Here is a 12828-nt window from a genome sequence, read left to right as displayed (position 1 = left end):
TTTTTTGTGTTTGGCTGGAATTGCCCAAAACAGGTCGGATTCCGACCTTGTTTGGGTTTTTTGTCCCAAAACTGAGTTTTCCAACCTTTTCATTTTGAACAATTCTTAGACTAAGGCCAAGAAACATAAAGTGTTTCGTGAATCCGGTTAAAATGACTTGAACAAATGAGGTTTTTAGGGGGTTTGTGGACTTGATGTTTTCTGATTGTGGCTGTGATTCCCCAAAACATGCTGGAATCCGACCATTTTTGGGCAGTTTTGCCCAAAATGTTGACATTTCCGACCAGCACTGGGAATGAGATTTAAATTATTTAAATCCATTTTTTTAAAGGCTAGGTCGGCCCTCTTTGGTGGATGCGCCATTTGGACCCAAAAATGCCTATAGAACAAGGTCAGACTAATTCAGTTCTCTATAAACTCAGACCATTTCTTGTCTGCTTTGCAAGGCAGCAAATTCCTCTTATTAGGCAGCAAATTTCTCAGTTTTAGCAGCAATTTTGATCTCAGAATCGGGCAGTGAACTTGATTATAAAATTTCAGACCCCAAACTCAGCGAGTTTCTCATCCTTAAGGCAGTAAATTGTTGGTAAGCAATGATTTTTTTGGCAAGTAGAAGCAGTCTTCTTTGAAGGAAATCACAGACAGTCAATAAGGGAACAAAAATGTGGTTGCGGTGTATTGGAAAGTCTGCTTATTTCCCAGATTTCTATATGGTTTTACTTCATTTTAGATTGTAAGGAAAGGATTCTCAAATTTGGAAGCAGTTTTTTGTGAATGAGAAGAATTCTATTTCCTTTCGCTTTGATGTTAATGCATTATGTCATGAAATGCTTTTGGATTTCTTCTCGTTCTTATACTCGTTAACTTTGCAAAGTTTATTGCCTTTCTTATCTTTTGTTTTGCAAGGTGAATGATCAAGATGGAAGCAAAGAGGCAGATTCAAGCGAGACCAAGTTCAAGGCATCACACTCATGGCTTTCAGATGGGAAGAGGGAGGCAAGATCAAGTGGAGTTCAACATTAAGTTCAAATGCAAGTTCAAATTCAAAGAACAAATCAAGTTCACCAATGCAACCAAGTTCCTAAATGCAATCAAGCCTACAAATTTAAGATGTAAGATTCAAGACCAGCTATTGGAAGATGCAAGTGCAAGTTCAAGTCATGACAATGGGAAACTTTTCAATAGTAAAAAACAAAGAAGATTTGAGAAGACGAAGCAATTTGAGAATCCTCAAGGAATTGATTTTCAGAAGAGTTTACCAAAGTTCAAAATTCTAACCATCAAGAGATATTTTCTCTCCATCAAAGGTTTACATAAGTTGACAAGACAAGGATGGTGAGTTGGCAATTGGTTGTCTCTTCCAATCAGAAAATTTCAGTTTTAAGTACAAGCAATCACATCATGCCAAGTGTCTAGTCTTCTCATTGCTTGGAAAGAGCTTTGTGATTTTCTTATTGGCACACAATGTGGTGCCCTCTTGTAATTGGTTGTAAATTTGGCAACCCTAGTTAGGGTTTGTGGGGATGAATCTCAGCCCTTGATCTCCAAGTGATCTTGGCCCTTCGTATTAATGGAAGTACCATCAAAGGCCAAGGCCTTCTTATTTGTAATGGGTTAAAAAGTTAGATTCATTAGAGAGCAAGTAGAAGCTAGAGACTTATTAGAATAGGAGCAGATTAGGCTAGCTAAGGGAGAGACTTGATCAAATTGTTGCTATGATGCTTTTGAAGTAATAAATAATTCATTGTTGGGTTTTCATGGTGGATTACTTAATATTGCTTTGAAGTGTTGCATGGTTTCCTCAATCTTTCAATTGGAGTAGTTTTCATTTCACGCTAAAGTAGTTTAGTTGGATGAAAGTGTTGTTGACTTTTACTTGCTTGACTCAAACAAATTCGGCCCACTAGCCTCTTGCTGATTGTAAGTGTGTCTTGTGTGCTAAGCTGATGATTGAATGTACTTAACTTCAATTGGAGTTGATCCTTTTGTTTGCATCCATTTGATGGGATTAGAAAGGAGATATTAATTTAAAAACCATTTGAGTGTTCCTCAGAAGCTTGCACTAGATGGGTGGAATCGCTGATAAAGCTACATCTAGTAAGAGTCCAAGTCATCCATGATTCCTTGTATTCATAGTTAAAAGTAGAAGCAAAAATAAGTTTAAGTTGAAAGCTGAAAAATCAAACTACATTTTAATTGCACTTGTGAAGCTAAATCTTTAGAAGTGCAAGAGTTAATATCCGTTGAATGAATAGTGTAAGTCCCCTGAGTGATTACCAGCAAATCACATCATTTCAGTGAGTGAGTATTGACAATTAAAGGATTCTTGAAGTCATTTCATGATCTTACATTGCGAGCTTAGTATGAGAGATGACCTTATTTCAAGAGAGGACTGAGTGTTTGGTGTTTCATTCTGAAACATCGAGTATTTGATTCTGCATGTTGTAGTGGAATAAAACTCACTTCAACAAGACCTAACACTGGTAATGCTGTAAACTTTGCTCAAATTAGATTTCTATGATCCATAAGTACACGTTGTAAAAGATCAACCAGAAAAGTTACCATTCAAATACAAACTATGGTAAAATCATGGACTCAAAAGAAGCAAATGCACAAATGAGCAGTATACATGGCAATATCACTGGATATCATAGCTGTGAGAGCTCCTAAACTGTAGCATATCTTTCAATTTTTCCATAACAAGGACCAACTCATCATACTGATATCATAACACATAACATGCTACCTGCGAGGATCTGAGTGCTTAGAATTATTGTCACTTTTTTGGAAGATGATAATCAAAATGTTATCTATATTGTCAAACACAAACTTCAGTGATTGGAAAATATAAAATAGCAGGCTGGTATTGTTTTAAACATTGTCAGAAGCAGCAATAGCTTAAAGAAAATATGTTTAAGTAAGAGATGGAGGAAACTCCCTGGTGTAAGTGCGCTTGTGTTGGAACAGTAGTGGGATGGTGACATCTTAGGAAGGCCCAATGCTCACTTCTTATGAGAGATGAGTTCTTGTTAATCACTAATTATGAAACATTGGTCAATGAATTTGAATCTAAAATTAACACTTACATCCTGATACCAATATCATAACAAGTTGAACTGTCAAGCCACTAACTTGCAAAGGCTGGCCCAAAAGCAATGATTCCCTGAAACTCAGGTATAAGTAATGCTCTATTTCATTACATATATCTAGCAATGATTCCCTGAAATAAGTATATGTAATGCTCTGTTTCATTACATATTTCTAGACTACATTGTAATGGTTTCTGGAAAATAAAAAACTAACTCCAATCTCTTATGAACTTTGCTGGCCACCAAGGCCATTTTGCCTCACACTCAACTGGGTAGGCCAAACCCCTATGACACATGTGCAGAGAGGAGACCTGTACGCCATTAATATTTGCAGGGATGAGGCGAACGTTCCTGTAATTACAGAAATACTAAGAACAAAAGAATATCTCACCTTGAGCAACACGTGTTTACTCTCTGCTGCAAAATGTTTTCGCATCCCAACCTTGAACTCAGGGCTTCCTGATAAGCATATATTATGTTTTGAAACCTGACTCATCAGCTAAAAATCAACCACCCCCTCCATCCTTACCCCTCTTTCCCCAACATCCCCATACATACATAAACCAACAAAAAATACCTGTACAATTTCCCACAAGAAACCTACTCAGTGACATCTGCACTTTACATATAGAGATTTAAAAGTTTACTCGTAACGTGTGGGTTTCCAATTCAAAGCCCAACGATTCTAGTGCCTTAAATTAGTAATTAAAAACAATGATAAGAAGAAGAAAAAGACTCTTCCCACGGCCAATTCTAACCAGCCACTCATAACAAGTTATAATAAATAATATTATCCCATTCAGAAAATCACCCAAACGATAAATTCAATAAGCATACCGTGGGAGTTGGAGTCCCTGCTTTCAGGAAAACCGGATTGACAGAAATCACGTCCTCCTCAGCTGCCAATCCCGCCTTGACAAGATCAAACTGGGCAGCTCTAAACCTCATTATAATCTCTACACTCTTCAACAAGTTCTCCATTGCACTGTTATCATACAACTTTGAGCCATGACCAGGTGCTCCCACCGCCTTTACGACCAGCCACCAGGGAGCACTCCTCTCCCCATAGAAAACTCTATAGTTCTCATCAGGAGAAGCAAGTCCTTCATCCAGAGCAACTCCGACATTCAAACTCTCAAAATCCTTGGAACCCACAAACACTTCTGCGCCATCATGGCCCAGGATCTCTTCGTCAGGAACAAAAGAAACGTGAATAGTCCTAGTTGGAACAAAACCTCTAACTTTTAGATTTCTAAGGGCCTCAAGATATTGCAACCCTACACACTTCATGTCTTGTGAGCCCCTGGCATAGATATTGCCATCGGAATCCTTGTGTGCTGAGAAGGGATCATGAACCCATTTCTCCTTCTCTGCAGGCACAACATCTGTGTGGGAATTGAGAAGTATGGAGGGCAGGGACTTCGCTTTTCCTTGCCAAGTGAGGAGTATGACTGGTTTTGAGTTGACATATTCAAGGACTTGGAGATCTAGGCCAATGGATTTGGCCTGCGACAGTATAAAATCTGCTGCTGCCTTGTAGTTGGGATTGGGCTGTGCCGTGTTTATTTGAAGATATTGTTGGAATCTGTCGATTAGCTCTGTGTGTTGTGATTCCGACTTAGTTGCATATGACAAGGCTACAAGAACAATAGTGAGTGTGGAGATTAATATCTTTAAGGAATTTGTGTCTGCCATTTTGAGGCGAGTTCTAAGGTTCTAATCTGGTCTTTCTGTGAATCGATGGTTTCCAATTTGGCACCTTTGAAGTGCCTAAAACATGGCTCAGCATACAGTGCATGCCCATTTTGGGGTCTTCACAAGAATCTCTTATGCGAATATTACATACACCCTGCAATACAGTGTAAAGGCCAAAATTTATTTGTAAGATAGCATACGTCATTATATAAGCATTTTACCAGTTGTATTTTCTGTTGTAGCTTGTACAAATTGCAGTTATTTGGTTGATTGTCTTTTAACTCGAGGGCTTTTAGCAATTGCTTGCAGGCAAATACTTATGAGGATTTCTTGACAGTTGATAAACTGCAGTGTGCGACGGTGTCGATAGAGGTTTGGAAATCTGAAATTTAAAGGATAACATACTTTGAGATGTCTAACAAGTGCCATATGGCTTAGTACTTGTAGTTAGTTACGTCAGCGTACTATAGTGAAGTTCTCCAATTTAAGAATTGCATCGACGGTTTGTATTTGCTAAGAAGCAATGCAAGATGATTAAAATGTTATTGATCGCCCGATATTTTAAGTCCTTTTTGTTAAGGTTATTAATATTTTAGAAACACCACACCCTTTTTGCGGCACTGTCTTCGTCAGAAGTGACAAGAAGCAATTTGGGGAAGAAGACAGCGAGCTGCTTCCATCGGAGCGAACGACGATTGTTGACACACGAATGCTTTCAAAAGGCACCACTTTCTCCACATAGCGAATTTTTGATACAAATGAGACTCTTCACTTTTACAACTGGATTGGAGTGACTTGTGATTCAACAAGACAAAGAGTCCAAATGCTTGAGTTGGCTGGTAGGAAACTGGAGGGCTCCATCTCCTCTTCAATCGATAATCTCTCATTCCTCACATGACTCGATCTCCTAAACAACAGTTTCGTAGGCCGAGTTCCACAGGAAACAGGGAGAATTTAGGGATTGAAGGTCCTCTACCTTTCGATCAATCAATTGGAGGCCTCCATTCCACAAAATCTTTCTTCCTGCAACGAGTTGAGGGAACTCTTACTAGTTGAAAACATATTTATTGGAGAAATTCCCGCAGAGTTGTGTATGCTCACGAATCTCCAATTCCTTTCGTTTGGATCCAACAATATTTTTGGCGGCATTCTTGTTAAAGTTGATGAGAGAGCAACTCCATAGCTTCCAAGAATCATGTGTATGCAAACACCTATCACAGAAAGAGATAAGCAAAAGCTATGGACGCTGGTATTGCCAATCCATAGATAAGACATTCTTGATAGGCAAAAAAGAGATTGTTATAATCAAAAGTGAATTGGTTAATAATTACAAAGAGAGATCGTCCTTGTAAAAGAGATCAAAACCCTAAAAAGGTCTAACCTAGGTTGTATCATAATAATTAATAAAAGAATTAATTATTAGATACCTAAAATTTTGCTTAAGTAGACTAGAGTTAATTAGAAAATATATAATTACTCTAACACCTGCCCTTAAGATAAACTTAAGGAGTAGCAAAAAACCTAGAAACTACTACTGAAAATAGAATTGGGTCTCGACAAACAAGGCCTAATGAGGTACCCAAACACAACCAAATCTATGGAAAAAGGAGAAATAGATAAAACCACATTGGAAAAACCCTACTCCAAAAAAGATGGAAAACGTGTTGAAAAGAAACTAATGAAGGAGTGAAGAAGCCTCTAAACTAGGGAATGTCGCAGAAGATAGGAACAAAAGATGATCATGAAGAACACCACTGAAGTATGTAAAAGTTGCAAAAATTTATCAAAAGGAACTGCTGATCTGAAAAACTTTCATTGAAATAGAACCTGACCAAGTAGAGAAGACTGTAATCTACATCAAATCAAGAGGTGCACAAAGACAAACAATTGAACTCGAAGATACAAATGGCATGAAACACCAAAGCTTGAAGAGTTGATCAATCAAACCAAAGAAGCATGAGAAAAAACAAAAGATCCCCCCCCACCTCTCACCCAATGCAGACAAGGGTGAGGTGATAGGCAATTGGAAAAGTGGGCCAAAAAAATTGGATGTCAAGGAACCACAATCAAAATGCACAAAAGAGTACATGTGTGTACTGAGGTGATCAATCTCAGACACGTCATGAGGCTAATGTCATGGAAGAGATACTCATTGAACAAAGGAAGATGGCAAATAAAGGAAAAACATCAACCCCCCATGACATTTTATCAGAGTAGTGCATGTACAATAAGGCACAAGATATGGTGAATCCCAAGAATATAATAATCTATATGAGTGTCCTCAGATGACACTGCTCGAATTAGAAGGCAAAATAAGGCAAAAATAACTGAAACTAAAATATAGATGTAGAATGACACTTTATCTTAGTGCATTTGCAAGAATGCATACAAATGATGTCTGAATAGACTAGAAGATACATAAGACAGATACAATAGATAGTACAAGTCATGATGAATCATCTGAAGCAATGAAATTGATCCTCAGACATAAAACAACTAAGATATCCACTAGAATGCAAAAATGTAAAAGACTGAATAGAATGTGCTTGGAGCAAAATCTAGAAAAATAACTAGCATCACTGGAGAGAGCTCAGAAAGAGCTTTCCAATGATATAAAGAATTCCCAAATCAGAGATCAGATGCTCAAGATATGTCTCCTAGAATGCAAAATTGTACCCTTGACTTTGATAGCAGAAAAGGCCATCAAAACAACATCGAAACTAAAAATAACTTGTAACCACTATGATGAGCTCGAAACCATCTTTTCAGTGATATCTCGTTTGCAAAAAATAGAGTTCGTATGCCTGAGATATGAGCAAAAAAGTGAAGGTAGGTCCAAACAGAGCCTGAGGAGGTGACAAGAACGTTGATGCAATGTTGATGTGGCACTGACGTCAGCAAGTGACGAGCCCAAATTTGACAAGCAAATAACTGTTAAGGTAAAAAAAAGCCAAAAAAAGACCCTTGACGTCAAAAAAAAATCTAGTCTGCCGAGAAAAAAAAATAGTTCCCTAGAAAACAAAGGGTTGGTGCTGGATTAAAAACCAGTGGCCAAAAAAAGATCATGTGTTTGAAATATTAAACACAACAAATTTTCATATAGCAAATGCATTAGTGTAGGGTGACTTGGCACAGGCCAAGGAGTACAGGAGCCAAGGACTATGCGTAGGGGTCCACAATCTAAGTGGAAAAAACAAAATTCTCAAACTCCCCACCTTAAAATCCCTTTTGGAGAAAAAGATCCACATGGTGGATGTCGCGTGGCCTACTAAAAGATGTTGACTCTAACTACGTGGATTGACCTAAAGCCATGCATGCACCAGTAAAGCACATTAATCAAATGCTATAAAACCAAGAAAACCATGAATCACCAAACCACTAAATTGCTAAATTCATGAGGCATAGAAAGGGCATGGATGAAGTTGAAATCACATAGGAGAGTCAACGCCTTAATAATCTCTCCTCTTCCAACCAAACCTCAAGCCAAACAAAATCATACTTGAGTTCCATCACATGCACTCCAAATGATGTCAAATTGCTTCGTAATATGTGCTCCCAACAAAAGGAAAGTTGTAGTCATAGATTGAAAGAAAACTGGCACTAACTAGGAGAGCTCAAGGCATGAGTTGAAGGAGAAGCTCGAGATAGGGAAAAAAATGCACTAAACCTCCAATACACCTTGTTCCATTGAGCTTGGGTAGACGATGGAGGGCCCAAAACACATGAAAATTGCTTCTCCACAAATTCACTTCCACCATATGCACAAGAGTCAAACCTGCAAGAAATTCTGCCCTTCTCAATAATTACCACAACAACAGTTATAGGTGTTCCATTGAAGATTGGTCGCAATCTTCCTATAGGATCACCTCTGCACTCTCATTGTCCTTTGGAATTTTTGATATTATCCCTTGGAAATACAACATCCATCTCATCTCGAGTTTTTTGGTGGCTAAGGGCATCGTGGGAATCACTAGTATTCCACAACAACACGACAACAAAAAACAAGCCTCGCTGGCTAGTGAGTGGGAAAACCGCTTTGCATGGAGATCTACTATGACTTTAACCAAAAACATAAAACAAGGGCCCAAAAAACAATTGACCGAGCATGAACTTTTGTGCGAGGAGTACTCTCCAGGACCACCATGAAAGGCCATGAATCGCTTCCCAACACATGCACTAAAAACACAGAAAAAATCACGTGTTTCTTCAAAAATGCTAACAAAGGGAGCGGGGACCAATGGGAATAGAGTATAACATGAGTTGGGAGCTCTTCCTTAGGGCGAGCACCATTGTCATTGTCCTGCAAAAAAACTTATGCATGAGGGTACTGCCTCCAATTTTTAAAAAGAAATTTAAAAAAACTTGCCTCCTTTTCAAAAAATACATGCACTTCTTTTCTCAATTGTACGAATTGATAGGGGAGTCACCTCGATTTGTGTGCCCAGGTCAAAATGGCCTGGGTGCAAAAATATTTTGCCTCAGATTTCAATAGCGTTCAAACTAGATGTATTTTATATGGAAATGGGCATTTTTGAGTGCTTTGAGCTCAACGCTAGTGTCCGCTTTTGCTCAAACTACCTCAAAAATCAGTGACCCCCAGATCCAATAAAAATCTGTTTAGTTCAGATCTGAAAAACAATGTCAAATCTCTCATAAACAGAACAAGGGCATGAAGATATGGAGCTCTGATACCATGTTGAAGTTGATGAAAGGTCAACCCCATAGCTCCCAAGTATCACCTGCATGCAAACACCTGTCACAAAAAGAGAGAAGCAAAATCTATAGAGGTTGGAATTGCCAGATCCCTAAATGAGACATTCTTGATGAGAAAAATAGAGATTGATATAATCAAAATCGAACTCATTAATAATTACAAAGAGAGATCGTCCTCATAAAGGAGATGAAAAACCTAAAAAGGTAATAATTCTAACAATTCCTCCCTCCTTAGGAAATCTCTCTTGCCTAAAATCGTTGCATATAGGAGATACTGACCTTGATGGTTACATTCCCCCTAAATTGGGCATGCTTTTTAGTTTGGGCTCAATCGTCTTGTTTGAGAACCGCTTAATGGGCCCCCTTCCCTCTGTAATCTCAAAATTAATTAGCCCTAGTAAAAATGCCCCTCTATAGAAACTAATTGACTGGTACAATCCCAACGGAACTGAGGAAGCTCTCTCACCTTGAAGTTCTATATATATGGGACAATCATCTTCAAGGAACCATCCCAATCACGATCGTCAATTGCACAAAACTATGAAGGCTTGATGTGGAGCTAAATCAATTGGCAAGTGCCCCTGGGGCTGAGAAAACTTTTGTATCTTCAATTCTTGAGTATTTCATCTAATCGACTTGTCAGTGACAACACTTTCACTATCCCCATTCTTGCCGCCCTCTAGAATTGCACCGCTCTTGATCAAGTTTGGTTTGATAACAATCATTTGATTGAATATCTGCCAGAGCATCTCCCTACAAATCTCTCTATCCTAAGACTAGATGACAATAAGATTATAGAAAGTATACCATCTCTTATTGCCAACATAACCAATCTGAGGGACCTTTATTTGTATTCCAATTTCCTTACTGGTTGCATCTCATCCTCTGTGAAAAGCCTATGGAATCTACAATACAAGAATTCCATGGACTCCAATTGCAGTCCTGCAAGCTCTGTGTGCTCCATGACAAATACAACTTGGAGTGGGTCTTATATGCGGTGACAAGTTCAAGGTTGGAGTGGTGCAGTTTGCTTTTTGACTTTGTTGTCTTTTTGGTGGGTATTTTCATCTATTGAATCTCTAGACTTGTACATAAATATAGTGCTCGAATTGAAAACTTTGATCAATGATAAAGAGGGGCTACAGAGAAAAAGCTTTTAGACTGAATTTAAACAAGTGCTTCTTTGTTTTGGCTAAATATGGGAAAAGAAGGTTTATAGGAATGTTTTTAAGAAAACCTAATTATTTTTAAAATTTAAACAAACCTTTTTTTGGAATTTCAAAAAGAAGATCAGTAGGAATCTCTAAGGAAAACACAAATTGCAATTAGGGGTGACCAAATTTATAAAAAAATATTTAAATGATTTTTTTTGGGTTGAATTTTATTATTATTTACACCTCTTCTTCCCAAAATAGAAGATTGAAAATTTTCACATACACAATGAGCGTCAAAAGAAAAAACTTTTGGTTGAAGTTAAACAAGATTTTTTTGGATGAATTCCATAAAGAAGATCGATTGGATTGACTATAAGGATAATCAAAATTTAGTTGAGTAGAACTTTTAATGGAATATTATATATAAGCTTTAGAATCAAATCTAAGTTATTGAAAAGATGGTTGTTGTCTTCTGCTATAGAAGCACAACTAGAGACACCTCTTCTACAGAATGTTACAAGCTTTTCAAAAATCAAACTCTAAATCTTCTATCCTTTGAAATAGGCCAGCCAAAAATTTTCCCTAGTTTACAAATTTTTAAAAAGAAAGATCTTATGTTATTAGTAAATCGATTTCACTATCTTGGACAATCATAAAGCAACACAAATCTTCTGAGAAAGATAACATTAAATACAATTTTGAAGGAAAAAATCTCGGGCATCGTAGAAATGAAGGATAGTGTAGAATATGAGATTATGGAAATATATGATGGTGATAATTTAAAAAAATTATATTTTTTTTGTGATAATATATAATGTTATTATCTCAAAATTTTATACCATAATGTATAAAATATAATTTACATTATTTATCTAAAAGTTACTTATTACTTTTTATTGTTATAAAATTCTAAATACTAACTAAATTATTTAATGTTCAAATAAATAATAAATAATAAGTTAATTATAAAAGCTAATTTATATTTACAAATCATTAAACCTCATTTATTTATAGCTATTTATCATCTTAAAATAGTAGTTAATGAGGAAATTATATTTTGGATTTTGATGAAATAAATTTCAACCACACAATGTTGCTTTTAAGTGATTATTGAAATCATGTACTTTTTTACTGTATCAATGAATTATACTAGTTTTTATAAGGGTCAGAATTAGTATTATGATAGTTACCATTTTATGGACAATTTGCTTTTAGTGACACTTGTTGAAGTATAGCATCAATCGAAGTGATATACTCATTACATTGAGTATTTGTATTCATCATTTATATGAATATTGTTTTACATCTCATATTATTGATATGTGTGTGTGTGTGTGTGTAGATATATATTTATAAATTACTTAACTAATTGGGCTCTTATGATTAGAAGAGACTATTGTGTTATGAAGTTCTTAAATGTAATTGTTTCACCATCACATGTCTCCACGGGACATAACTTTGTTGTAGCCTCTATTGGATTGATTTTATTAAAGCTACATCATTGATGATAAATTGTTCTTAAGATAAGTATTATATATATATATATATATATATATATATATTATGCATTATATATCTTATATTATATATATGTATGTATGTAATATAATATGTATTATATATTATTATATTATATTATATTACATATATGATTAATATATTAATATTATATATATGTTAAATATGAGTTATACATATAGTTATTTATAAACTAAATGGTGATTAACTATAGAGACATGTCTCTTGACGAGACATGTCTCCTCCTCTCATATTTATATGAGATTCAAATATGCATTTGGAAATTATCAATTACAATGGCAACGATTATATATTTGTAGAAATAATCTTAGTTACTTTAACATGGTATCAGAGCACAACTGCAAATGTAAGAAAGACATTAAGGAGATGGAGAAAATAAAAGATATGGAAGCAGAGTCGTCACTGTTAAATCTGAGTGTTGATAATAGTGGAGTGCATGGATTTATAGGTGGGGATATGAGGTGAGAGGAGTTGGTGAGGGAAGAGCTACAGAGAAGAGAATTGCGTAGGGAAGAGTTGCGAAGAAGAGAGGAATTCGAGAGAGAGATGAGGAGGAAGGATATAATGGAAGAGAAGATGATGTGACTTATGAATGAGCGGATGAGAGAGCCATTGTGCAATGAGTATGAGGAACATGG

General features: G+C 36.4%; 1 protein-coding gene across 2 annotated transcripts in view; it reads right to left on the bottom strand.

Moving 5' to 3' along the window:
• Positions 1–5146, bottom strand: part of LOC149563321 (uncharacterized) — a 44087-nt gene extending 38941 nt beyond the window's left edge. The window contains exon 1 of one of the 2 annotated variants that reach the window (XM_089826662.1): positions 3927–5146. In XM_089826662.1, the coding sequence (XP_089682788.1) occupies positions 3927–4784 (858 nt within the window). In that variant the 5' untranslated portion in view covers positions 4785–5146. The remainder of the gene's footprint in view (positions 1–3926) is intronic. The other variant, XM_089826663.1, reaches the window with a different exon arrangement.
• Between the last annotated feature and the right edge of the window lie 7682 nt (positions 5147–12828).

This window comes from Cupressus sempervirens, chromosome 4 (assembly GCF_028749045.1).
Source record: "Cupressus sempervirens isolate cs-2001-9-10 chromosome 4, ASM2874904v1, whole genome shotgun sequence".
Taxonomy (NCBI): Eukaryota; Viridiplantae; Streptophyta; class Pinopsida; order Cupressales; family Cupressaceae; genus Cupressus; species Cupressus sempervirens.
The sequence above is the reverse complement of the archived record's forward strand: the minus strand, read 5'-3'. Positions and strand labels throughout refer to the sequence as shown.